The sequence below is a fragment of the Leucopleurus acutus genome (genome assembly GCF_964270905.1).
Source record: "Leucopleurus acutus genome assembly, chromosome: 19".
Lineage (NCBI taxonomy): Eukaryota > Metazoa > Chordata > Mammalia > Artiodactyla > Delphinidae > Leucopleurus > Leucopleurus acutus.
The window spans coordinates 50,733,128-50,756,572 of NC_139161.1; the positions used below are offsets into that span (position 1 = coordinate 50,733,128).

The 23,445-nt window shown below is 46.2% G+C and overlaps 1 protein-coding gene across 1 annotated transcript; it reads left to right on the forward strand.

Moving 5' to 3' along the window:
- Positions 1-225: 225 nt before the first annotated feature.
- Positions 226-22,456, forward strand: DHX33 (DEAH-box helicase 33). The gene is made up of 12 exons (XM_082860305.1): positions 226-552; positions 3,059-3,219; positions 4,117-4,344; positions 4,489-4,659; positions 7,769-7,954; positions 8,682-8,793; positions 9,950-10,109; positions 10,268-10,356; positions 13,487-13,614; positions 13,999-14,202; positions 15,902-15,988; positions 21,415-22,456. Exons 1-12 carry the CDS (start codon positions 267-269, stop codon positions 21,721-21,723), a joined length of 2,121 nt encoding a protein of 706 aa, XP_082716431.1. The 5' UTR covers positions 226-266; the 3' UTR covers positions 21,724-22,456.
- The last annotated feature ends 989 nt before the right edge of the window (positions 22,457-23,445 follow it).

Here is a 23,445-nt window from a genome sequence, read left to right on the forward strand (position 1 = left end):
TTCACTGTTGTCGCTCCGGACCTTTTTCCGGTTGTACCTCGGACCCTGCTCTCCCCGCCCTCGGGAAATGGAAATCCTGCTCACGCTGCCAGTGCATGCTGGGAGTTGGAGTCCCCTTTTTAAAGGTTGCGGATGGCGGTGATATCAGCGGCGTAGCTGGGAGCCACCAGCACATGGCGGGAAGGGGCGGCGCGCGCTAGCTGTCGGCTCCCGGGAGCGGCAGGAGCTGCCCGCTTTCGCGCCTCCAGTCTTGTTGCCCTCCCGACATGCCCGAGGAGGCGGGCTTCCCGCCGGGCAAGAGATTCCGGCCGGGCGCGGGGCCTTTGAGGCGCGCCGGGTCCTGCCCTCACGGGCGGCGAATGGTGATGCTGCTGACCGCGGGCGGCGGCGGCGGAGGAGGAGGTGGCCGGAGGCAGCAGCCACCCCTGGCCCAGCCCTCGGTCAGCCCCTACCGTGAGGCCGTGGAGCTGCAGCGCCGGAGTCTGCCCATCTTCCAGGCGCGGGGGCAGCTGTTGGCCCAGCTCCGAAACCTGGACAGCGCCGTCCTCCTCGGTGAGTGACCGCGCCGGCGCGTCCTTCCTCTCTCCCCGTTCGAGCTCCGCGAGAACAGCTTTTCTTAGGTGTTTCTCCCCGTCTTTCACTCGTTTCTACAACAGACCTGACTACCTTTTCTGTTCGGGGCCAGGAGAGGGGCCTCGGAGAAGTCAGACAAGCCCGTTCTGGAGGTGCTCACAGCCGGTGCGAGTGACTCGCGCCTTCGGCAAAGACTCGCCTTCTGTGCGGAAGGGTAGAGGGACGCAGCGGGATCTTTGGGAGATTGGAAGAGTGGATCTGAGCCAGTCGGGGAGGGAGGCGTTGGACGCAGAGGAGAGAGCCTGCAGCATAAGAGACAAAGTTGAGGCGAGAGACGGTCCGGTCTGACGGAAGTAGCAGTTTCTGGTGCACGAATTAAGAAGCAGAGTTGAGGGCCGGGGACCAGTTACAAGGGGCTCTGATCCCCAACGTTTAAGTAAGAGGAGCTCCTGAAGGACCGAGAGCATGAGCCTCCAAAGAGGTGAAGGAGATCCAGGAGAGCTGATAACCTAAGGAACAGAGTTGTAAGAGGAAGGGAGTGAACAGATGCAACAATGAAAATAGGGACCCAAAAAGTGCCCACTGGATTGGATGCGAGGTATCAATTGGGGATCGAGTTGAGCGCTGTTTCGGCAGAGCTCTGGGAGCTGATTTGTCACTGGGCCGAGGAGTAGGTAGGAGGTGAGGGCATGAAGGCAGTGGGAGCAGGTTCTGTTTTGACAAAAAGGAGGGGGACCTAGAGGAACTTGCAGATATTCATAGGTTCAGGGGAAGAACTCAGTAGAGAAGGAGGTTGAAGATGCAAAGCGGGCACTAATAGAGCAGAGACAGAGGGCATGGGGAACGGGGGCCCTTGGCAACAAGGGCTAGATGCAGAACGGGCCTGGATATCCAAGAGGAGGATGGATATCCAAGAGGCTGGGGGGCTGGAGAAAGGAGGTAAGAATGGGGGTGACTGCAGAAAAGCTTGCAGGGGGAAGTGGCGGGAGATCACCTTTGAGGACTTCACTTTACTATGAAGTAGGCACGGGAGCTCTGATGAGGATGGGAGTTATAGGGTCCTTGGGGAGGACGGGGACAAAAGAAGGGCTGCAGAAACAAGAACAAGGATCAGCGGTGGTGCTGGTGCTCAGGTGCATTTAGCCCCACGGCAGACTCAGGTCAGTGTCAGCACAGTTGGGTTAGTTTACTATAGCAACGCTCAGTTTCTTGGTGTAGGAACAAAAAAGATGGACAGGGAGACATTGATCCCGGTTTGGGTTTTGCCTGATGAACTCAGCAGGAGGAGTGTAGAATAATCAAATTCTTCGTCCGTGATTTGTGTCTGGGTCAGGAAGGATGAGCAGTCAGAGGGGAGAAAATGGAAGAACCACGGGACTGTAGGACTCTGTGAGGTCAGGGAGGGGTACTGGTAGCTGTGGGGGGAGGGATGCACAGGTTTACAGTTCTTTGTTGTGACTGGGCACTGGGAAGGGAACACAGGAGGGTAGAAAATAAGGTTGGGTGCTTACTGTATGCAGATGCTCAAGTACATGGAAGAGACGGACAGGCCATCTCTGCCCCCCAGGGGCCTCTCATATTGGAGGGGGACAGAAATGTTTAAATGCTTTCACACAGTGTAGGGTGATCAGTGATGGACGAGATGAACAAGGCTCTAAGGAACACAGAGGAGGCGGCGCAGCCCCTGGGGGGAGAGTTTGAGGTCTAACGCATGTACAGTTTGTCACGCAGGCAGCGTGGGGGCAGATATTTCATAATAGTGTGGGCAAAGGCAGAGGGTTTGAAAGGAGGCGACTGGCTGGGGAATAGTGAGGAGTTAGCTGTGGCTGCAGTGTAGGAGCAGATGTCTCTCTTCATGGCAGTGCATTTACATCTCGTTTATCCCTTTGAAAAGTAGGACATTTTTATATAACGTTTGTATTCCATTGTATGTTCTTACTATACTGGTTACTGTTGCTGACCACTTACGTTGTTTCTAATTTTGGGGTGTCATGAGCAAAGTTGACTAAAACTCTTTTGAAGCTGTATTTTTATACACATCTTTATTTCCTTAGAATCAGTTCCTGCAAGTGGAATTGTGGGTCAGAGGGTACAACATTTTAAAGATTTTCCTAGTATAATGTGGCCCTCCAAGAAACAATCCCAATTAACACTCTGCTGGCAGTACATGTGGGTACACATTTTCCCGTGGCTTTATCAGCTTAGAGTATTTTCTTATCTTTTCCTTCTGACTTTGATCTGTTTTGTGAAGTACGTTTCAGTTTGCATTTTTTTTAAATTTTGATGTGGACCATTTTTTTTTTTTAGGCTGCATTGGGTCTTCCTTGAGGTGCTTGGGCTTCTCATTGCGGTGGCTTCTCTTGTTGCAGAGCACGGGCTGTAGGCGCGGGGGGGTCAGTAGTTGTGGCGTGCAGGCTCAGTAGTTGTGGCTCGTGGGCTCTGGGGCACGTCAATTGCATTTAAATGAGACTTTTTTCTTTCCTAGGGGAAACCGGCTCTGGGAAGACAACGCAGATCCCTCAGTACCTGTATGAAGGGGGGATTGGCCGCCAGGCCATCATTGCCGTGACCCAGCCTCGTCGAGTGGCTGCTATCTCTCTGGCTACCAGAGTCTCAGACGAGAAGAGAACCGAACTCGGGAAGCTGGTACCTAACTTCCTTCTTTACTGACAGTTCTTGGTCCCCTAACCCCCACTCCCAGCCCCCTGACTTTTATTTTTCTGAACAAGACTACTTATACATCTCAAGCTTCTTTCTTGCCACAATTGTTTCAGCCTCTCTCAGAGTTCTTTACCAGTTCCTAAGAGATCAGAGGGTCTGTCAGTCTCACTTGCTTTGCTTTCAAAATCTGTTGGCAACTTGGATAAATTAGCTGTTTTCTCCTGAGCACTTTTTTTTTTTTTTTTTTTTTTTTTTGCTGCGGTACGCGGGCCTCTCACTGTTGTGGCCTCTCCCGTTGCGGAGCACAGGCTCCGGACACCCAGGCTCAACGGCCATGGCTCACGGGTCCAGCCGCTCCGCGGCATGTGGGATCTTCCCGGACCGGGGCACGAACCCGTGTCCCCTGCATCGGCAGGTGGACTCTCAACCACTGCGCCACCAGGGAAGCCCTTCCTGAGCACTTTCAAGGCTTCGGTAACATCTGCTAAGTCTTTTATCTACATTTCTTTCTAAAAACTTGTGAGCATTTTTCTAGTATATAGGTGGGTATTGAGAATGAGTCCCAGAACTGTATATAAGCCAGATTTATTCGTGTTTGTGTGGGTGTCTACCCATTTGACTTAAAAACGTCTTGGACATCTTTTCGTATGTGTACATAGCTTCACTTGAAACTATGAAGTAGCTGGGAGGAGGAGGCTAGTTTTAAATTCTTTGTAGTGTTTATCATCATTGCAGTTGAAGGCGTGTGTCCATTGCCTTGGGAGCAGGGCAGGGTCGGGGTTGGTCCTGTTCGCTGCGATAGCACCAGTGCCTGGCACTGTGCTGGATACACTGGGTGCTGAACACACGTTTGCTGAGTGAATGAGTGATCTCTCCACACAGGTTGGCTACACGGTGCGCTTCGACGATGTCACCTCAGAGGACACCAAGATCAAGTTCCTGACGGATGGCATGCTTCTGCGCGAGGCCATTTCAGACTCCCTGCTTCGGAAGTACAGCTGCGTCATTTTGGATGAAGCCCATGAACGGACTATCCACACGGATGTGCTCTTTGGGGTGGTGAAAGCTGCCCAGAAGAGGCGAAAGGAGCTGGGGAAGCTGCCTCTCAAAGTAGGTGCAGCCTGTGCTGCTGAGGGACCCAGGGCAGTGGGCATGGGGGGGCGCAGGCCTCCTCGGCAGCCTTCAGGGCTCAGCAGGGGCACAAAAAGGCTGGTCCAAGCTTGTCCCCATCCTCCGCCCCTGTCTCGCACACAGGTGATTGTGATGTCGGCCACGATGGACGTGGACCTGTTCTCCCAGTATTTCAGCGGAGCCCCCGTCCTCTACCTGGAGGGCCGGCAGCACCCGATCCAGATTTTCTACACCAAGCAGCCCCAGCACGATTACCTGCACGCGGCCCTGGTCTCTGTCTTCCAGATCCACCAGGTAGGCACCGGGGTGCAGATTCCTGGGAAGGCCTGTTTGACCTCGAGCATTCAGCCTTGAACAGGAAAGCTGCCGAACGAAACCATTTTGTGAGCTGTGTCCTGAAGTTGAATATGGAGTTCGTTTGCCATGTCCACATTTTTATCCTTTTTCTCAGTGTCTTTTTTTTTTTTCTCTAAAAAAAATAATTCAACCCTGACCAGCATCTTTCCTCAGCTGAGCCAGAAAACGTCCATATGTTAAAGCAGTGGCTTGCAAGCATATTTTGATTGGAACCCTCAATAAGACACACATTTTATATTGTAACCCAGGACACAATGTGTAGAACTGAAGTGAGTCTTAGGAAACACAGTCTCCTTTTACTACATGTGATGTCCTCTGGTATTTTCTGTCTCATTGAAAAAAAAAAAAAGTTGGTGTATTAACCAATAATGGGTTACAATTTAGAGTTTTCTTTTTTAAAAAAACAAAAAACTGTACAGAGAAACATTTCAAATATTTTTTTCATTTTATTAAACGTTTACTTAAAAATTCGAGTGATTAAATCTCATTTTTTGGTTTAATTTGTATAAAATCGATTGTTTTTACCTTTCCATTAAGTTTCTGAAAAAATCTAGAAGCCAACTTTTGAAAGCTAATTTTTATTTTAAGCTCAGTGATGGGTGTATAGTTTAAAGTTTGAAAAGTCAAGTACTTAGTTTTAAAAAGCTCATAAAAAAACCAGGGGCTGCTTTCACTTTCCCAGCCCAGATCCTGCTCTTGAAGGTACACCTTCAATTTCTTAACTGTTTCCCTTGGATGTTACTTTCCTGTTTCTGAAACATCCTCTCAAATGATCATATCAGGGGCTTCCTTGGTGGCGCAGTGGTTGAGAGTCCGCCTGCCAATGCAGGGGACGCGGGTTCGTGCCCCGGTCCGGGAAGACCCCACGTGCCGCGGAGTGGCTGGGCCCGTGAGCCATGGCCACTGAGCCTGCGCGTCCGGAGCCTGTGCTCCGCAACGGGAGAGGCCACAGCAGTGAGAGGCCCACGTACCGCAAAAAAAAAAAAAAAAAAGATTATATCAGGATGTCTTTTTTTTTTTAATTAATTAATTTATTTTTGGCTGCGTTGGGTCTTTGTTGTTGCACGCGGGCTTTCTCTAGTTGCGGCGAGCGGGGGCTACTCTTCATTGCAGTGCGCGGGCTTATTGCGGTGGCTTCTCTTGTTGCGGAGCGCGGGCTCTAGGCGCACCGGCTTCAGTAGTTGTGGCTCGTGGGCTCCAGAGCGCAGGCTCAGTAGTTGTGGTGCGGTCTTAGTTGCTCCGTGGCATGTGGGATCTTCCCAGACCAGGCCTTGAACCCGTGTTCCCTGCATTGGCAGGCGTATTCTTAACCACTGCGCCACCAGGGAAGCCCCAGGATGTCTTTTTAAATCAAATATCAGTCTTTACAATATTATGACCCTACGTTGTGCACCATCGCAGTGCCTTGTTCCTTGTTCCACACAGTCGTACAAGTTTTCTATGTACGTACAGCCAATTTTTCCCCAAGGGTTCTAACGTCTATCACATGCCAATCATGAATATTTTTTATGTGTTGAAACACAATCCACTTTTTCCCGGGTCCTTTATTTATGCTGCTTTTCTGCTCCAAACAGGTTGCTCTCCTAGGCCTCCGCACAGCTGTCCTCTTGGCTCTTCCCTCTGCCACCCTCCTGTGTTGAATTCCACAACAGCACCCCGTGTCTGCCCAGCCTCCTGGCCGCATTGGGTGGAGGAGGGGACTGGGGGGTTCAACCACACTGTACTCAGACTTCCAGCTGACACTTGGGTCCTCATGCCGGCACAAGCCCCCGAGGCTCGCTCTGAGCCCGAGCCTTTGTGGCTTCTCCAGGGAAGTGGGCGCACCACTTTCCTACCACCCCGTCTGTACGCTCCCCCGTCAGGACTCCCGCTGCCCGGCCAAGTCACTCACTTCCCGCCCCGTCTCTTCATCTTTCAAAAATGGGTTGAAACCCTGTCTTCCTGGGCTTACACCTTCACCGTCATTTTGATAGTATTTGGAGAAGGTCAGGGTGCCTTGTTTAGCTGCTAAAAGCAAACTTGAGATGAGGATTTTTCATGAATAGTGCCTGCAGTGCCCTCAGGTTACATGGTAGCTTTGATGAGTCCTCCCCTTGATGAAGCTTTGACTGTTGTAGATTTTATCCTGGGAATTCCCTGGCAGTCCAGTGGTTAGGACTCGGTGCTTTTTACTACTGGGGCCCGGGTTCAATCCCTGGTCAGGGAACTAAGATCCTACAAGCCACACCACCAAAAAAAAAAAAGATTTTATCCTTTCTGTGTGTGCGCACCTCTGAACATTTGTCCTATTAATACCGGGCTAAAAAACTACATGCACACATATAAATACATAGATAACAGATATATGTATTCATGCATAGACATATATATATATATAGACACATACACATGCACAACATATAGATAATTATTAAACATTTTTCAGTTATTTTGCCAAACAAGTACTCTACAAATTAATGTACCTGAACAGACGTCAAAGAAAGATTGGATCACTGGGTGTGCAGTTAACACTTACATGTTCTTCTCTTTGTGAGGTGAAGGATCCAGTTAAGCCTGGGCTCTCAATCCCTTGTCCACGTTCAGCGTGCTTTGGGGGTTTATGAAAGTACACTTGATGGCCTCATTCAATTAGGGCTCCTCTTCCAGCATGAGTGCTTCCGGCCATTTCCGTGGATCAGGATTTCCCCAAGTTGTCTCTTTTGTCAGCTCCATCTTTCAAGATGATTATGAAAGGAAGGCAGCTTCATGCAGATTTTATTTGCTTGCCTGATTGTGCTTTTCATGGCATTGTTCTCGCTGCAAAAGCAATCTGGCCATCTTTCTTCAAAATCTCCTTAATTCGTTTTTCAACATAGCTGGCTAACTCGAGTACGTTGCAGCCGTGCATTCTCGGTGTGGGTTTTCTCCCAGGGGAGACACCAATGTTTAGGCTCATTTATGTCTCCAGAGTTAAGAAAAATAACTGGGAAAGTTCATCCGTGACCATTGTTCTGTGCAACCTGTGCTCCTGTCAAGGCCTAGTAATCCCACTCTGCCTTTTCTGTAGGAAGCCCCCTCCTCTCAGGACATCCTGGTGTTCCTCACTGGGCAGGAGGAGATCGAAGCCATGAGCAAGACCTGCCGGGACATTGCCAAACACCTCCCCGACGGCTGCCCCTCCATGCTGGTCCTTCCTCTCTATGCCTCCCTGCCCTACGCCCAGCAGCTGCGCGTCTTCCAGGGGGCCCCGAAGGTGAGTGCACCCCTTCTTCTGCCCAGCCCCATCCCTGGGTACCCAGACGGATGCACCAGTGGGGCCTGTGCCCCTGTCAGCAGGCTCCAGATAAGGTGTGTGGGACGGGATGTGCAGGGGCCACACACATGAACTGGAAAGACGCAGGAGGGTAATGCGGGGCTGCAGACACAGCCCTCCCATGGTCAGCTGTCTGGGGGTAAGGGAGAGGCAAAGGCAGAAGCCAGGGGCTCAGTGAGTGACTCTTCCAAGGTCCACCGGTAACAGAGCCTGTGTCCACAGTACGTTCCTTGGGTGCCCAGGCTGTGCCAGGCACTGTGCCAGCACTTGACACATACTGTCTCTCATCCTCTCGAACCGCAAGGTGGGTCACCCTCCCAGTTCCGAGGCCCCAAGGGGTGAAGTGACGGTTGCCCAAGGGGCACAGGAGGTGGCTGGCAGGGCCAGGACTCCAGCCCACATCTACCTGCTTCTGAATCTTGTGCCTCTCCCACCACATCTCATTGCCTCAAAATAAACTTTTAAGACTGAAGCATTCCCCACACCCTACCCCGCCCCGCCCCGCCCAATTTAGTGATCAGCCATCAATAGTAATGACTGTCATAATAAAAAAGTCATCTCTTCTTGCTCGTGAGTGAGTTGTGACAATTCACGGTGAGGAATGTGTTTTAAAACTTCTGAATCATGTGTGTGTCATATGGCTCTTTGGTTTTCTTCCTCCTTTTAGGGCTGTCGCAAAGTGATCATTTCAACCAACATCGCTGAAACCTCCATAACCATTACAGGAATAAAATATGTAGTTGACACGGGCATGGTTAAAGCAAAGAAGTATAACCCCGGTGAGAATTTGTAGCTCCTGATGTCTCTTCTCTGTGTAGTGAGCAGCCTGTGTCCCAGTTTCCCCAGATGATTGTCTCATGTCCGTAACTACCTGAGATTCGGGTGGCAGCACCACAGTCCAGCAGTCAGGGCCAGAAAGGCACGTGAGGCAGGAAAGAAGAGCCCAGAAGTGGCACACCTGGGGACAGATGGTCAGGGACCTGGGCAGAGGGCATGCAACCCCGTCAGAAGGTAGGCGAGGATGATGGCTCTCAGGCCAGGGACAGCCTGATACCACATCAGAGGCTTCCTCGGAAATGACATCTGAGCTAGGCTGGTTTGACCTCCAGTCTCCCAGGAAGGAAGCAGACCCCCCCCCAGGCTGGGGCGAGGCACTAGCTGTTTCCTGAGTGTGTGCGGTGGGCAGCTTGCTTGAAGTCATCTTTATTCAGGTCTGTTTTCTACCTTGCTTTACTCCACAGAGGATTTGAGGCAGCTGAAATTATGGCTCCCGAACGTTTAATTGAAATGCACTGCTAAGCCTTCAAGGGTGCTGTCATTCATGTGTGTCTCTGGGGACCACGTATGTGAAAGGGCTTGGTTCTCTAGTGCCTGGCACAAAATACACCTTTATAAGAAAATCGGTCTCATTCACTCCTAGGCGTAACAGCATTACATTGTCTCTCTTTTATAATAGAGCAGGAGGGAAGATGCAACACACAGGGGACTGGAGGCATTTCATTTTGGGGTCATCGTTTGATGTGGGACCAACCATCCTGGTTTGCTGGAAACTGTCTCAGTTTTAGCACCGAGAGTCCCAAGTCTTGGGAGACCCCCTCAGTCCTGGGCAAACGGGGTTGTGGTCACCTGTGATCGAAGCCAAGGCCTCTGAGATCTACTCTCCTGGGTCCCTGCCCCAAGCACGAGGTCCTTCTGATGTTTTAGTCACAGGTTTCACACGGTGTTCACAGCAAAGGCCTTGCTTCACCACAGACCGGTCTGGTTTCGTGCTTTCTGACACAGGCTGGAGCTCTTCTGGACTCGTGTGTCACAGAGAGGGTCCCCGTGTGTCACAGAGAGGGTCCCCAGCGCTCTGAGTAGTGCCTCTCATTGCCCACGCTGCAGAGTTTGTTCATGTGACGAGCAAAGCACTAACACGGGCCATTCTCCCACCAGACAGTGGCCTGGAGGTGTTAGCTGTGCAGCGGGTGTCAAAGACTCAGGCCTGGCAACGCACAGGACGGGCTGGCAGAGAGGACAGTGGTATCTGTTACCGGCTCTACACGGAGGATGAGTTTGAGAAGTTTGAGAAGATGACGGTGCCAGAGATCCAAAGGCAGGCCCCAGGGGCTCCCACACCTGCCCTTTGTCCCGAGGCTTCTGTCCCTGTGGCCCGTATCCTCCAACTGACTCTCCTTGGTGGGCGGCTCTTGCCTCGCCAGCTGGGGGGTCAGGAACACCTGCGTGAACCACCTGCGTCTCTCACACTTGCAGGTGTAACCTGGCGAGCGTGATGCTGCAGCTCCTCGCAATGAAAGTCCCAAACGTGCTCACCTTTGACTTCATGTCCAAACCATCTCCAGGTAGGTGGGGTCTTTGGGAAGGTGTACAAAATGGACAAAAACAACCAGTGGACTCCAAAAAAAACCAACCAGGTCTTCCAGCGGTCTCCTTTTGTTTAGTATAATTTGGTGGATAACAACCTTAACGCTCAGAGAAGAAACTCAAATCATGAAAGGAAACATGCGGTGCCGTCAGCACCATCGCGGTGCAGAATCGGCGGCTTCATGTAGGCATCACGGGCGGGTTCCGAGACCACAGGAACCAGTGAAGGTGGTCGCGGGGGTCCACAGGATACTGCAAACCTAACGAAATCGTACTTTTGCCAGCAAAAGCACTGAAAAGATTAAGTTTCTTTGCTTTTGACTGGAATTTGATGGGCCCCTGCCCTTCACTGATAATCTCTCCATGTTGGAAAAAAAAATAATGGGGAGTTTTAATGATGGCAGCTTAGTACTTGGCATCTCTTCAACATATACCATTTTCTTTTTTTTCCTCTCTCTCCTTTTTTTTAAGTAAAGAAGCGCAACTGGTTAAAAAAGTAAACAGTCGATGGGTATACAGGGTCCCTCTGTGATCTCAGTTTCCCTCCTCTACAGCAACCACTGTGAACATTTCCCAGTGTCTTCTAGAGAAAATCTTTGCAAGTACATATAGTCTTTTATTTATTTATCATATGAATTTTATTTCATCAGTCCTTGGGCACGTATATTCCATCCTCCTCCCAGACCGGGGTGCCTGCAGAAAGGGTTGTGATTGGGCGTCTCCAGCCCCAGGTGCAACAGCACTTATGGGCCATTCACGCAGCTTTCCAACACTTCTTCCAGAAACAGGCCAAGAGCAAAGGCACCAGCCTTCAAGACTGAGATCAACTTTGCTTTTTTTTTTTTTTTTTTTTTGGCTGTACAGCTTGCGGAATCTTATTTCCCTGACTGGGGATCGAACCCCGGCCCTCCGCAGTGAGAGCATGTAGTCCTAACCACTGGACCGCCAGGGAATTCCATATAGTCTCTTTTTAAAACACAAATAGCAACACACATTGTGCACTGTTCTACACTTTTTTTTCTTTCTCTTGCTAAATCTCTACATACAAACGAGGCACATTCCTGTCAGGTGGAAATATCGAAGCCACACCTGTGCATCCGTTACCAGGGCTGCAAAGCCTCCAGAGGCTGCCACACTCCCCACCTCAAGTTAACCACCTCTCAGGTTTTGTCCGTGAATCCCTCGCTTTTCTTGAATATTTTATTCCATGCACGTGCATTGTTTCGGTTGGCATGTTTATGCCTCGATTTCCCAGTGACCTTCCCTTTTCGTTCATCATGTTTTATAAGGTTTATGTCTGATGCATTTTCATTACTAAATACTGTTCTAGTCTATGAATAAACCAAAATGCATTTATTTAAATGCATTTACCGATAGACATTGGCACATTGCTTTTTCTTTTTTTTTTTGTCCCACCACCACTATCCCCTGCCACTTTCCCCCCTTGGTGTCCATGTGTTTGTTCTCTACATCTGTGTCTCTATTTCTGCCCTGCAAACCTGTTCATCTGTACCATTTTTCTACATTCCACATATATGCGTTAATATACGATATTTGTTTTTCTCTTTCTGACTTACTTCGCTCTGTATGACAGTCTCTAGGTCCATCCACGTCTCTGCAAATGACCCAATTTCATTCGTTTTTATGGCTGAGTAATATTCCATTGTATATATGTACCACATCTTCTGTATCCATTCATCTGGCGTGGGCATTTAGGTTGCTTCCATGTCCTGGGCTATTGTAAATAGTACTGCAATGAACATTGGGGTACATGTGTCTTTTTGAATTATGGTTTTCTCAGGGTATATGCCCAGTAGTGGGATTGCTGGGTCATATGGTAGTTCTAATTTTAGTTTTTTAAGGAACCTGCATTCTGTTCTCCATAGTGGCTGTATCAATTTACATTCCCACCAACAGTACAAGAGGGTTCCCTTTTCTCCACACCCTCTCCAGCATTTGTTGTTTGTAGATTTTCTGATGATGCCCATTCTAACTGGTGTGAGGTGATACCTCATTGTAGTTTTGATTTGCATTTCTCTAATAATTAGCAATCTTGAGCAGCTTTTCATGTGCCTCTTGGCCATCTGTATGTCTTCTTTGGAGAAATGTCTATTTAGTTCTTCTGCTCATTTTTTTATTAGGTTGTTTGTTTTTTTAATATTGAGCTGCTTGAGCTGTTTATATATTTTAGAGATTAATCCTTTGTCCGTTGTTTCATTTGCAAATAGTTGCTCCCATTCTGAGGGTTGTCTTTTCGTCTTGTTTATAGTTTCCTTTGCTGTACAAAAGCTTTTAAGTGTCCCATTTGTTTATTTTTGGTTTTATTTCCATTACTGTAGGAGGTGGGTCAAAAAAGATCTTTCTGTGATTTATGTCAGAGTGTTCTTCCTATGTTTTCCTCTAAGAGTTTTATAATGTCTGGTCTTACATTTAGGTCTTTAATCCATTTTGAGTTTATTTTTGTGTATGGTGTTAGGGAGTGTTCTAATTTCATTCTTTTACATGTAGCTGTCCAGTTTTCCCAGCACACTTATTGAAGAGACTGTCTTCTCCATTGTATATCCTTGCCTCCTTTGTCATAGATTAAGTTGTCCATAGGTGTGTGGTACATTGCTTTTTTCACTTAATGTATTTTACAGATCATTTTCCCTCTGTGTAGATATTTATTACATTCTTAGAATTGCATCTTTATTCTTTAATAGGCAATGCATTTTCATGGTTCAAATTTAAAAAGAATAAGATAGTAAATAGTGTCCTTCTCACCAGGGGCCTCTGAGGCACCTGGTATTTCCATTGCTGTGTGTGTGCGTCTGGAGATGCAGGTCCCTATACGATGTCCGAGTGTATCTGGGGGTGAAATTCATAAGTGTAACTTTGCTGGGTTTCAGATTTACACACATATTGCCAAATTGCAGGCCACTATTTAAAGAGAGTTGAGCTGAAGACAATGTTGTGCTTAACAGCTTTGAAAAGCACCTCATGGGGACAGTGTGGCTGTGGTCTTTGCTGTGGTTTGACGTAGGCTTCTCAGAAGTGCCCTGAAGTAATGAACTAGCTCCAGCTTCGTCCTGTTCTGAATGTTCGACTCCTTTTTATGTCTTTCTTTAGATCACGTTCAGGCAGCCATCGCCCAGCTGGAGCTGTTGGGTGCCCTTGAAAACAAGGACGGCCAGCTCACCCTGACTCCAATCGGAAGAAAGATGGCGGCTTTCCCGTTAGAACCCAAATTTGCCAAAGTAAATGATATCCTCTCCTCAGTCCCCTTTCTGTGTGTTACGGGTCAGCCATCCCAAAGGAGACTCCTTAACCCAGTGCTTCTAGATTAATCTTCACTTTTTCTCTTAAATAATTATTAACGCCTACTTATTAACGCCTAACTCTGACTTACGCTCAGTGCGGGATTCAAGCCATATTAAATCATGAGCCCTACCCACATGGAATCATGCGGGGAAGGCAGCCCTCTGTTTTACAGAAAGTAGAAAAACATACGTAGTCATGGTTTTAGAAACACCTGCCCCTTAAGGCTTTACAAGGGAAGCTGCAAAAGCAATATATGGAAATACTTTATTCAGAAGCCAGGAGAAAACTAGGCTTACACAGTTTTTAATTGTGATTTGCAGACCATCCTCCTGTCCCCCAAATTCCACTGCACGGAGGAGATACTGACCATCATCTCCCTGCTGTCAGTGGACAGCATTCTCTACAACCCCCCCTCCCGGCGGGATGAAGTGCAGGCTGTGCGGAAGAAGTTCATATCCAGCGAGGGCGATCACATCACCCTGCTTAACATCTACCGGGCCTTCAAGAACACAGGCGGAAACAAGGTAGGCCTTGTCTCTTTCCCCTTCTCAAACGATGCCTCCTTTTGGGCCTGTGAATGGCAGATGTCATTTCAGAAATGTCTGCGCGCAGGGAGGTTACCAGGGAAGGCATGATTCCCGTCTTTCCCTCTGCTTATGTTTAACTCATACCTAACGTTGGCCAGTTTGTTAAGTATTTGTTGACCCAGTTTCTTAGCTACAAAATGATTTGTTTCCCCACCTGCCCCTAACTTTCTTCATAGCAGATTTTGCTTGTATTTCAGTTCCCTGGACCAAGATGGAAAATGGCAGTATTTTCTTTCACTTATCAGTAAAATAAAATAGAATAAAATCAGTCATTGTAGGGAGTTCCCTGGTGGCCCAGTGGTTAGGATTCCGGGCTCACTGCCATGGCCCAGGTTCAATCCTTGGTCAGGGAACTGAGGTCCCGCAAGCCGGGTGGCGCGGCCCACCAAAATATATATATATATATATATATATATATATATATATATATATATATATATATATATCAGTAATTGTGCTATATATAGCATGCATGCTTTATCTGTGCTTTAATGCAAAAAAAAATAGCCACCACCCAGTTTTGGTAGTTATAAACATTTTGCTGTATTTGCCTCAATTTATTTTTAAGGAAATAAAATGATCTGGACACAACAAGAGCCCTGAGCTGCCCCTTTTGCAGTCCTTCCTCCTTCTGTAACCCCAGTCACGTCTGTCTGGGTCCTGGTGGGCAGCAAAGTGCTTTCACTTTGTATGCGCAGGCGTTGTATGCTGTAAATGCTTCTTCATGCTACCTTTTTGCAACTTGTTTCCGTCTCCTCACCTGCAGTGCCCATCCCGTCCTGGTCTCTTGTGCACAAGGGGGAGAGTTGCTCTGGGGTCGACACCCAGGAGTGGACCCGCCGGTCTTCGGGCAGCTGCATCAAGCTTTCCCAGCTGGCATGTGCGTCCACAGAGCTGTCAGCACCTCTTTATCCTCCCCGGAGTAGTGTAGAGGAGTTTCGATTTCCACCAGCCTCTCCAGCTCTTAGTTGAAATGACTTTTCATTTTTGCCACGTTGAGGGATATGAAGTACTATCTCAGTTATTTGAAACTGCACTGCCTTGATTCCTCAAGAGACCGAGAACCTTTGCTTAAGTTTATTGTCATTTGTAGTTAATCTTCTGTGAGTGGTCCATCCATGTCCTTTGTCGTTTTTCTACTGGAGTATTGGTCATTTTCTCACTGATTTGTAGGAGTTTATTTATTTATTTATTTATTTATTAATGTATTCTGGAGGTAATCATTCTTTACTGGGTGTAGTGATGCAGATATCCCAGTCATTAGCTTTTTTCATCGTGACTTACCTATGGAATTTTTTGGTTCTACTTTAGTTTAAATTTTTACTGTTTTCCTTTATGGTTCATGCTTTTTGCTATAAAGATATTTTCCTGTATTTATTTTTGGCAACTGAAGTTTTCCGTCTGAATTAGAACAGTGTTCTAAAAATTATGCTGGGACTTCCCTGGCGGTCCAGCGGTTAAGACTCTGTGCTTCCACTGCAGGGGGCACGGGTTTGATTCCTGGTTGGGGAGCTAAGATCCCACATGCCGTGTGGTGCGGCCCAAAATTTTTTTTTAATTAAAAATAAAAATTGTGCTATGTTATTTTCTTTATAGAAATGAGAGGACTGTGATATCTCTTTTTTCTCCTATTCAGGATTGGTGCAAAGAGAATTTTGTCCACAGCAAGAATATGATGCTGGTAGCTGAAGTCAGATCACAGCTGAGGGATATCTGCCTAAAGGTATTCTTCCTCCTGGTGTTCACTGGGGGGCTAAGCTGTCACTTTTTTCTAGGTGAAAAATTTCAGGTTGCTTATTGCAAGTGATTGCAAAAAAACCCTCTCATTGTAGGAAAATTTTTAAATAAGGAAGAAAGTAAAACTTACCCACAGCTCCACCTCTCCCCAGTTCGGTCTGTTTTTTCATAGCCCTGTTTTTATTTTATTTTATTTTTTTTATTTATTTTTTTTTGGCGGTACGCGGGCCTCTCACTGCTGTGGCCTCTCCCGTTGTGGAGCACAGGCTCCGGACACGCAGGCTCAGCGGCCATGGCTCACAGGCCTAGCCACTCTGTGGCATGTGGGATCTTTCCGGACCGGGGCATGAACCCGTGTCCCCTGCATCGGCAGGCGGACTCTCAACCACTGAGCCACCGGGGAAGCCCATAGCCCTGTTTTTAAATGAATTTTTTACATCATTAGTTACATTGTATGTATAATTTATATTCAGCTTTTATAAACTTTAAAAGTGTTTTCCAATGTTATTAGAATTCTTCTTAAGGTTTGTTTTTTTAGTGGAAATATCTTTGTTATTTTTATTCAGATTACAAAAACTGTGCATAATTGTTACAGATTGATACAGTGCAGAAAATAGTGATATATAATGCAGAAAGTGTAAAAGTCTCCTTAATCCTGCCCCTCCAAAGGTAAATAATAGTCTGGTGTAGATCCTTCTAGAATTTTTTCCTGTGTATGTATGTTTTTATATATGTGTGGGTATACACATATACGTGGATACATATATAAAATTTTCTCTTTTTTCTTTATTTTAATAGATTTTTATTGGCGTATAATTGCTTCACAATACTGTGTTAGTTTCTGTTGTACACCAAAGTGGATCAGCCATATGCATACATATAGCCCCATATCCTCTCCCTCTTGAGCCTTCCTCCCATCCTCTCTATCCCACCCCTCTAGGTCATTGCAAAGCACCAAGGTGATCTCCCTGTGCTATTCTGCTGCTTCCCACTAGCTGTCTGTTTTACATCTGGTAGTGTAAATATGTCGATGCTACTCTAAATCACCCCAGCTTCCCCTCCCACCCCGTGTCCTCAAGTCCATTCTCTAGGTCTACATCTTTATTCCTGCCCTGCAGCTAGGTTCATCAGTACCATTTTTTTTAGATTCCATATATATATGTTAGCATACGGTATTTGTTTTTCTCTTTCTGACTTACTTCACTCTGTATGACAGACTCTAGGTCCATCCATCTCACTACAAATAACTCAATTTCATTTCTTTTATAGCTGAGTAATATTCCATTGTGTATATCATACCACATCTTCTTATCCATTCATCTGTCGATGGACACTTAGGTTGGTTCTGTGTCCTGGCTATTGTAAATAGTGCTGCAATGAACATTGTGGTACATGTCTCTTTTTGAATTATGGTTTTCTCAGGGTATATGCCCAGTAGTGGGATTGCTGGGTCATATGGTAGTTCTATTTTTAGTTTTTTAAGGAAACTCCGTACTGTTTTCCATAGTGGTTGCATCAATTTACATTCCCACCAACAGTGCAGAAGGGTTCCCTTTTCACCACACCCTTTCCAGCATTTATTGTTTCTAGATTTTTTGATAATGGCCATTCTAACCGGTGTGAGGTGATACCTCATTGTAGTTTTGATTTGCATTTCTCTGATAATTAGTGATGTTGAGCATCTTTTCATGTGTCTCTTGGCCATCTGTATGTCTTCCTTGGTGAAATGTCCATTTAGGTCTTCTGCCCTTCTTTTTTTTTAATTTATCTATTTATTTATTTTTGGCTGCATTGAGTCTTCGTTGCTGCGTGCGGGCTTTCTCTAGTTGCTGCGAGCGGGGGCTACTCTTCGTTGCGGTGCGCAGGCTTCTCACTGCGGTGGCTTGTCTTTGTTGCAGAGCACAGGCTCTAAGCACGTGGGCTCAGTAGTTGTGGAATGCAGGCTCTAGAGCTCAGGCTCAGTAGTTGTGGTGCAAGGGCTTAGTTGCTCCACTGCATGTGGGATCTTCCCGGACCAGGGCTCGAACCCATATCCCTTGCATTGGCAGGTGGATTCTTTACCACTGAGCCACCAGGGAAGTCCTTCTGCCCATTTTTAATTGGATTGTTTGGTTTTTTGATATTGAGCTCCATGAGCTGTTTGTATATTTTGGAGATTAATCCTTTGTTGTTTCATTTGAAAATATTTTCTCCCATTCTGAGGGTTGTCTTTTTGTCTTGTTTATGGTTTCCTTTGCTGTGCAAAAGCTTTTATGTTTAATTAAGTCCCATTTGTTTATTTTTGTTTTTATTTCCGTTACTCTAGGAGGTACATCAAGAAAGATCTTGCTGTGATTTATGTCAAAGAGTGTTTTTCCTATCTTTTCCTCTAAGAGTTTTATAGTGTCTGATATTATATTTAGGTCTTTTCCACTTGGAGTTTATTTTTGTGTATGGTGTTAGGGAGTGTTCTAATTTCATTCTTTTACATGTAGCTGTCCAGTTTTCCCAGCACCACCTATTGAAGAGGCTATCTTTTCTCCATTTTATGTTCTTGTCTCCTTTGTCTTAAATTAGGTGACCATATGTGCGTGATTTTATCTCTGGGCTTTCTATCCTGTTCCATTGATATATATTTCTGTTTCTGTGCCAGTACCATACTGTCTTAATTACTGTAGCTTTGTGATATAGTTTGAAGTCAGGGAGCCTGATTCCTCCAGCTCCATTTTTCTTTCTCAAGATTGCTTTGGCTATTCAGGGTCTTTTGTGTTTCCATACGAATTGTAAAATTTTTTGTTCTAATTCTGTGAAGAATGCCATTGGTAGTTCGTTAGGGATTGCATTGAATATGTAGATTGCTTTGGGTAGTATAGTCATTTTCACGATATTTGTTCCTCCAATCCAAGAACATGGTATATTTCTCCATCTGTTTATGTCTTCTTTGATTTCTTTCATCAGTGTTTTATAGATTTCTGAGTACAAGTCTTTCCCCTCCTTAGGCAGGTTTATTCCTGGGTATTTTATTCTTTTTGTTGCGATGGTAAATGGGATTGTTTCCTTAATTTCTCTCTCTGATTTTTTGTTGTTAGTGTGTAGGAATGCCAGAGATTTCTGTGCATTAATTTTGCATCTTGCAACCTTACCAAATTCATTGATTAGTTGTAGTTTTCTGGTAGCATCTTTAGGATTTTCTATGTATAGTATCATGTCATCTGCAAACAGTGACAGTTTTACTTCTTCTTTTCCAATTTGTATTCCTTTTATTTCTTTTTCTTCCCTGATTGCCGTGGCTAGGGCTTCCAAAACTATGTTGAATAAGAGTGGACATCCTTGTCTTGTTGCTGATCTTAGTGGAAATGCTTTCAGTTTTTCACCATTGAGTATGATGCTTGTTGTGGGTTTGTCCTATATATAGCCTTTATTATGTTGAGGTAGGTTCCCTCTATGCCCATTTTCTGGAGAGTTTTTGTCATAAGCAGGTGTTGAATTTTGTCAAAAGCTTTTTCTGTGTCTATTGAGATGATCATATGGTTTTTATTCCTTAATTTGTTAACGTGGTGTATCACATTGATTGATTTGCATACAGTGAAGAATCCTATGGGATGAAGCAAAAGCACTTCTAAGAGGGAAGTTTATAGCAATTCAATCTCACCTCAAGAAACAAGAAAAATCTCAAATAAGCAATCTAACCCTACACTTAAAACAACTAGAGAAAGGAGAACAAAGAAAACCCAAAGTCAGTAGAAGGAAAGAAATCATTACAATGAGAGGGGAAATAAATGAAATAAGAATGAAGAAAACAGGGCTTCCCTGGTGGCGCAGTGGTTGAGAGTCCGCCTGCCGATGCAGGGGACATGGGTTCGTGCCCCGGTCCGGGAAGATCCCACATGCCGCGGAGCGGCTGGGCCCGTGAGCCGTGGCCGCTGAGCCTGCGCGTCCGGAGCCTGTGCTCCGCCACGGGAGAGGCCACAACAGTGAGAGGCCCGCGTACCGCAAAGAAAAAAAATGAAGAAAACAGTAGCAATGATCAATAAAACTAAAAGCTGGTTCTTTGAGTAGATAAACAAAATTGATAAACCCTTAGCCAGATTCATCAAGAAAAAAAGGGAGAGGACACAAATCAATAAAATTAGAAATGAATAAGGAGAAATCACAACTGACACCACAGAAATGCAAAGGATTACTATATGCCAATTGAAACTGTAATTAAAACTCTTCCAACAAACAAAAGTTCAGGACCAGATGGCTTCACAGGTGAATTCTATCGAACATTTAGAGAAGAACTAACACCAATCCTTCTCAAACTCTTCCAAAAAATTGCAGAGGGAGAAACACTCCCAAATTCATTCTACGAAGCCACCATCACCCTGATACCAAAACCAGAAAAAGATATCACAAAAAAAGAAAATTATAATCCAATATCCCTGATGAACATAGATGCAAAAATCCTGAACAAAATACTAACAAACAGAATCCAACAACACATTAAAAGGATCATACACCATGATAAAATTTTCTTTTTAAAACAAAATGTATAACACTTTGTTTTGCAATTTGCTTTTTTCCACTTGGAGTACTTCTTGAATACTTTGTGTCTAGGCTGTCTTGCAGTGCCTGCATATGTCTATCTCGTTCTTTTTAGTGACTTCATTAGCATTTCACTGTATTCACTACAGTTTATTTAGCCAAGCCCCTAATGGTGATGATTTAGGTTGTGCTGTAATCATCATCTTCCTACATAAATGTCTGTGCTCTGGTACACATAGAATGAACTTTTAGATGGGGAGTTTAGATTTTCATAGACATTGCCAAATCATCAACCAACAAGCTTCCTACGAGCTTATATTCCCTCTTAAGAGGACATAATGTTTATATATTCAATGGCTATGACGCGCCACATTTTACCTCAAAGGTGGGCTTGTCTGTGTTCGCGTTCTCCTGTGTTGAGCACTGAGAGAGTGTCTACTTTTTGCTGCTGTGAGCAACTCTGTGGTGACTGTCTTCGTGTGTAAGGCGTCTTTTGAGACAGCCCGCGTCGCGGACCATCCGCACGTCCCTAGGGGACAGTTGTCACCCTTACCCAGGCCTGTGCCTGATGCCAGCGGCCCATTGTTAGCACTAGAGTGACTTCTTCTCATAGTAGCGTGCTGTGTTCTGCATTATACCATTTTCGAACCCTTCTTGTACTTGAACAGCTCTCCTGCCACACCATCTCTTGGCTGCGTGAGTTCCCTCATTTTCTGTTGACAGTAGACGTGGTGCTCCTCCAGCAGCACTGATCTCAGGTGTTGCAGGCAGCCGCCCGGGTGTCAGCCTCCACCGTGGGCCCTGCACCCTGGACTGTGCTGGGGGCACGTGGCTCCATCCACCACGGGTGGCGGCACAGTACTCACGTCTGGGGTCTTCTCCATGTCTCGCTTCCTCCCGAACCAGATGTCCATGCCGATCCTGTCGTCGCGAGGGGACACAGAGAGCATCCGCCGCTGCCTGGCGCACAGCCTCTTCATGAGCACCGCCGAGCTGCAGCCCGATGGGTCCTATGCCACCACGGACACCCACCAGCCCGTGGCCATCCACCCCTCGTCCGTCCTCTTCCACTGCAAGCCGGCCTGCGTCGTATACACGGAGCTGCTCTTCACCAACAAGTGCTACATGCGCGACCTGTGCGTGGTGGACGCCGAGTGGCTGTACGAGGCTGCCCCCGACTTCTTCAGGAGGAAGCTGAGGGCCTCCAGGAACTGAGCCGCCCGGGGCGGGAGCTGGGCCACAGCTGGCCTCGCCGTGGACTCTCAGGCTGGCACCCAGAGAGGCCGCGGTCGTATCGGGCGGATTATGCCCGGCCTCTGGGAGCTTGAAAGCATCTTTGTCTAAACTCCTCAAACTGAACCACGCAGACATGCAGCGACCTTGGAGACTTCAAAATGATGCTTTCAGTTCTTGCTGGGCAACTTTGGGTGACTTAGTTAACTTCTGAGCCTCAGTTTCCCTATCTGCCAAGTGGGGGTGATAATAATAATACTTACAGGGTTGGGGTCATGAGGTTTAGAGCAAATGAAAGGAAAGTACCCAGAGCTGTGCCTGCCCACGGTAAACACGCCGTGGATCGTGAGCCGTGGAGCTTGGTTGCTGTTACTGCTTTTCTACATGATGTGAAGCAGGTACAACAAACCCCGCTGAGTTCCCAAGAGTGAGGGGGATCATCTGGAAAGGGGACCACCAGATGTCACAGAGCTGTTGACCTGGGATCTATTTTAACTTCTATCTGCATATGGACTTTTATAACAGAAAACACAAGAGATTAACTTCTGTTTCAGGAGGGAGGTGCTTTGGGGCCGTAAACACTTGAGCCTAAGGTGCGTCTCTGAGCTGAGCTTACGGCATTTCTCCTCTGGCCCTGCGGTGGGCGGAGGTGAGAACACAGGCAGCTTTGGCTCATCCATCACCTCATCTAGTGTTTATGTTCTTTTATCTTATTTATTTCCTACGGTCATTTTTTCCTTCTTAGGGACCTGGGGACAGCCTGGCTTTGCCACTCGCCCCTCTCTAGCCCTCATTTTCCATATTTGTCAGAGGGGATTAGAGGGTCTCCACAGTCTCTTCCTGTTTTCATATTTTGAGGAGGGAAAAGACACCAAAAGTCCTTCTTAGCTATTTAATTATCAAAAGCAAATAATCTTTCCCCAGAGAATGCTATGCCCTAGAAGATGCCAAGATTTAGCCCTTTTATTGTGCTTAATTGGTCAGAACACACATGTGCAGTGTTTTGGTTATTCCTTTACTTAATAGAGGCCTAGGATGTTTAGGGTTCAAAAGGTATTGGTAAAAGAAAATACAATTTTTAATAAAATGTTCAAAATGTATTGGTAAAAGAAAATATTGTATTTTTAATAAAACGTTCATCCTGCTGGTAAAAAATTAGGAGTGGGGTAATTTATTATGTTCCTCAGCAAATTATATAGAGGTATTCTCTGGGGCAAGTAAAATTTAGCTTTTAATCATTTATGTCCAGCTCAAGTACCTGAACCGTTTCAGGAAATGTATATTTTTTCTGAGCAGGAATAAGGGGTAAATAGCGTCTATGTTTCTGTACAGAAATATGTTTGTCACTAACATTCTGGTAGAGTTTTCATACAGTAGTTTTTTATTGGGCTTTTTAAAAAGTTAACTTTTAACATAGCTGCTCAGGGATTAAATCAGATTGGAAAAGCCGGTCTGACTCTCCGTATTACTACAAAGAAATACATGGTTGTTTACATTGAGCTGCAGGGGATAGATAAGTACACTTTAAACTTTCTTAAGGAAGTTAAATGTTTCACAGTGATGTTGCAATCTAACCTTGAGCTACTCTTTTCAATCCTACAATGTCCAGTGGTGTGCCACCTTTTTTCCAACCTGTGAAATCCATATCTAGGTGAATCACTAGCTCCCTTGAGCAGCTTCATGTAAATAGATGCACTCCAAGCA

What these genes read in the sequence shown, in the direction of transcription:
- DHX33 (XM_082860305.1), top strand. Translation starts at nt 267, where the DNA reads ATGCCCGAGGAGGCGGGCTTCCCGCCGGGCAAGAGATTCCGGCCGGGC. An exon ending in GGACAGCGCCGTCCTCCTCG is followed by an intron (nt 553 to 3,058) that starts GTGAGTGACCGC and finishes TTTCTTTCCTAG; the next exon opens with GGGAAACCGGCTCTGGGAAG. An exon ending in CTGTCTTCCAGATCCACCAG is followed by an intron (nt 4,660 to 7,768) that starts GTAGGCACCGGG and finishes CCTTTTCTGTAG; the next exon opens with GAAGCCCCCTCCTCTCAGGA.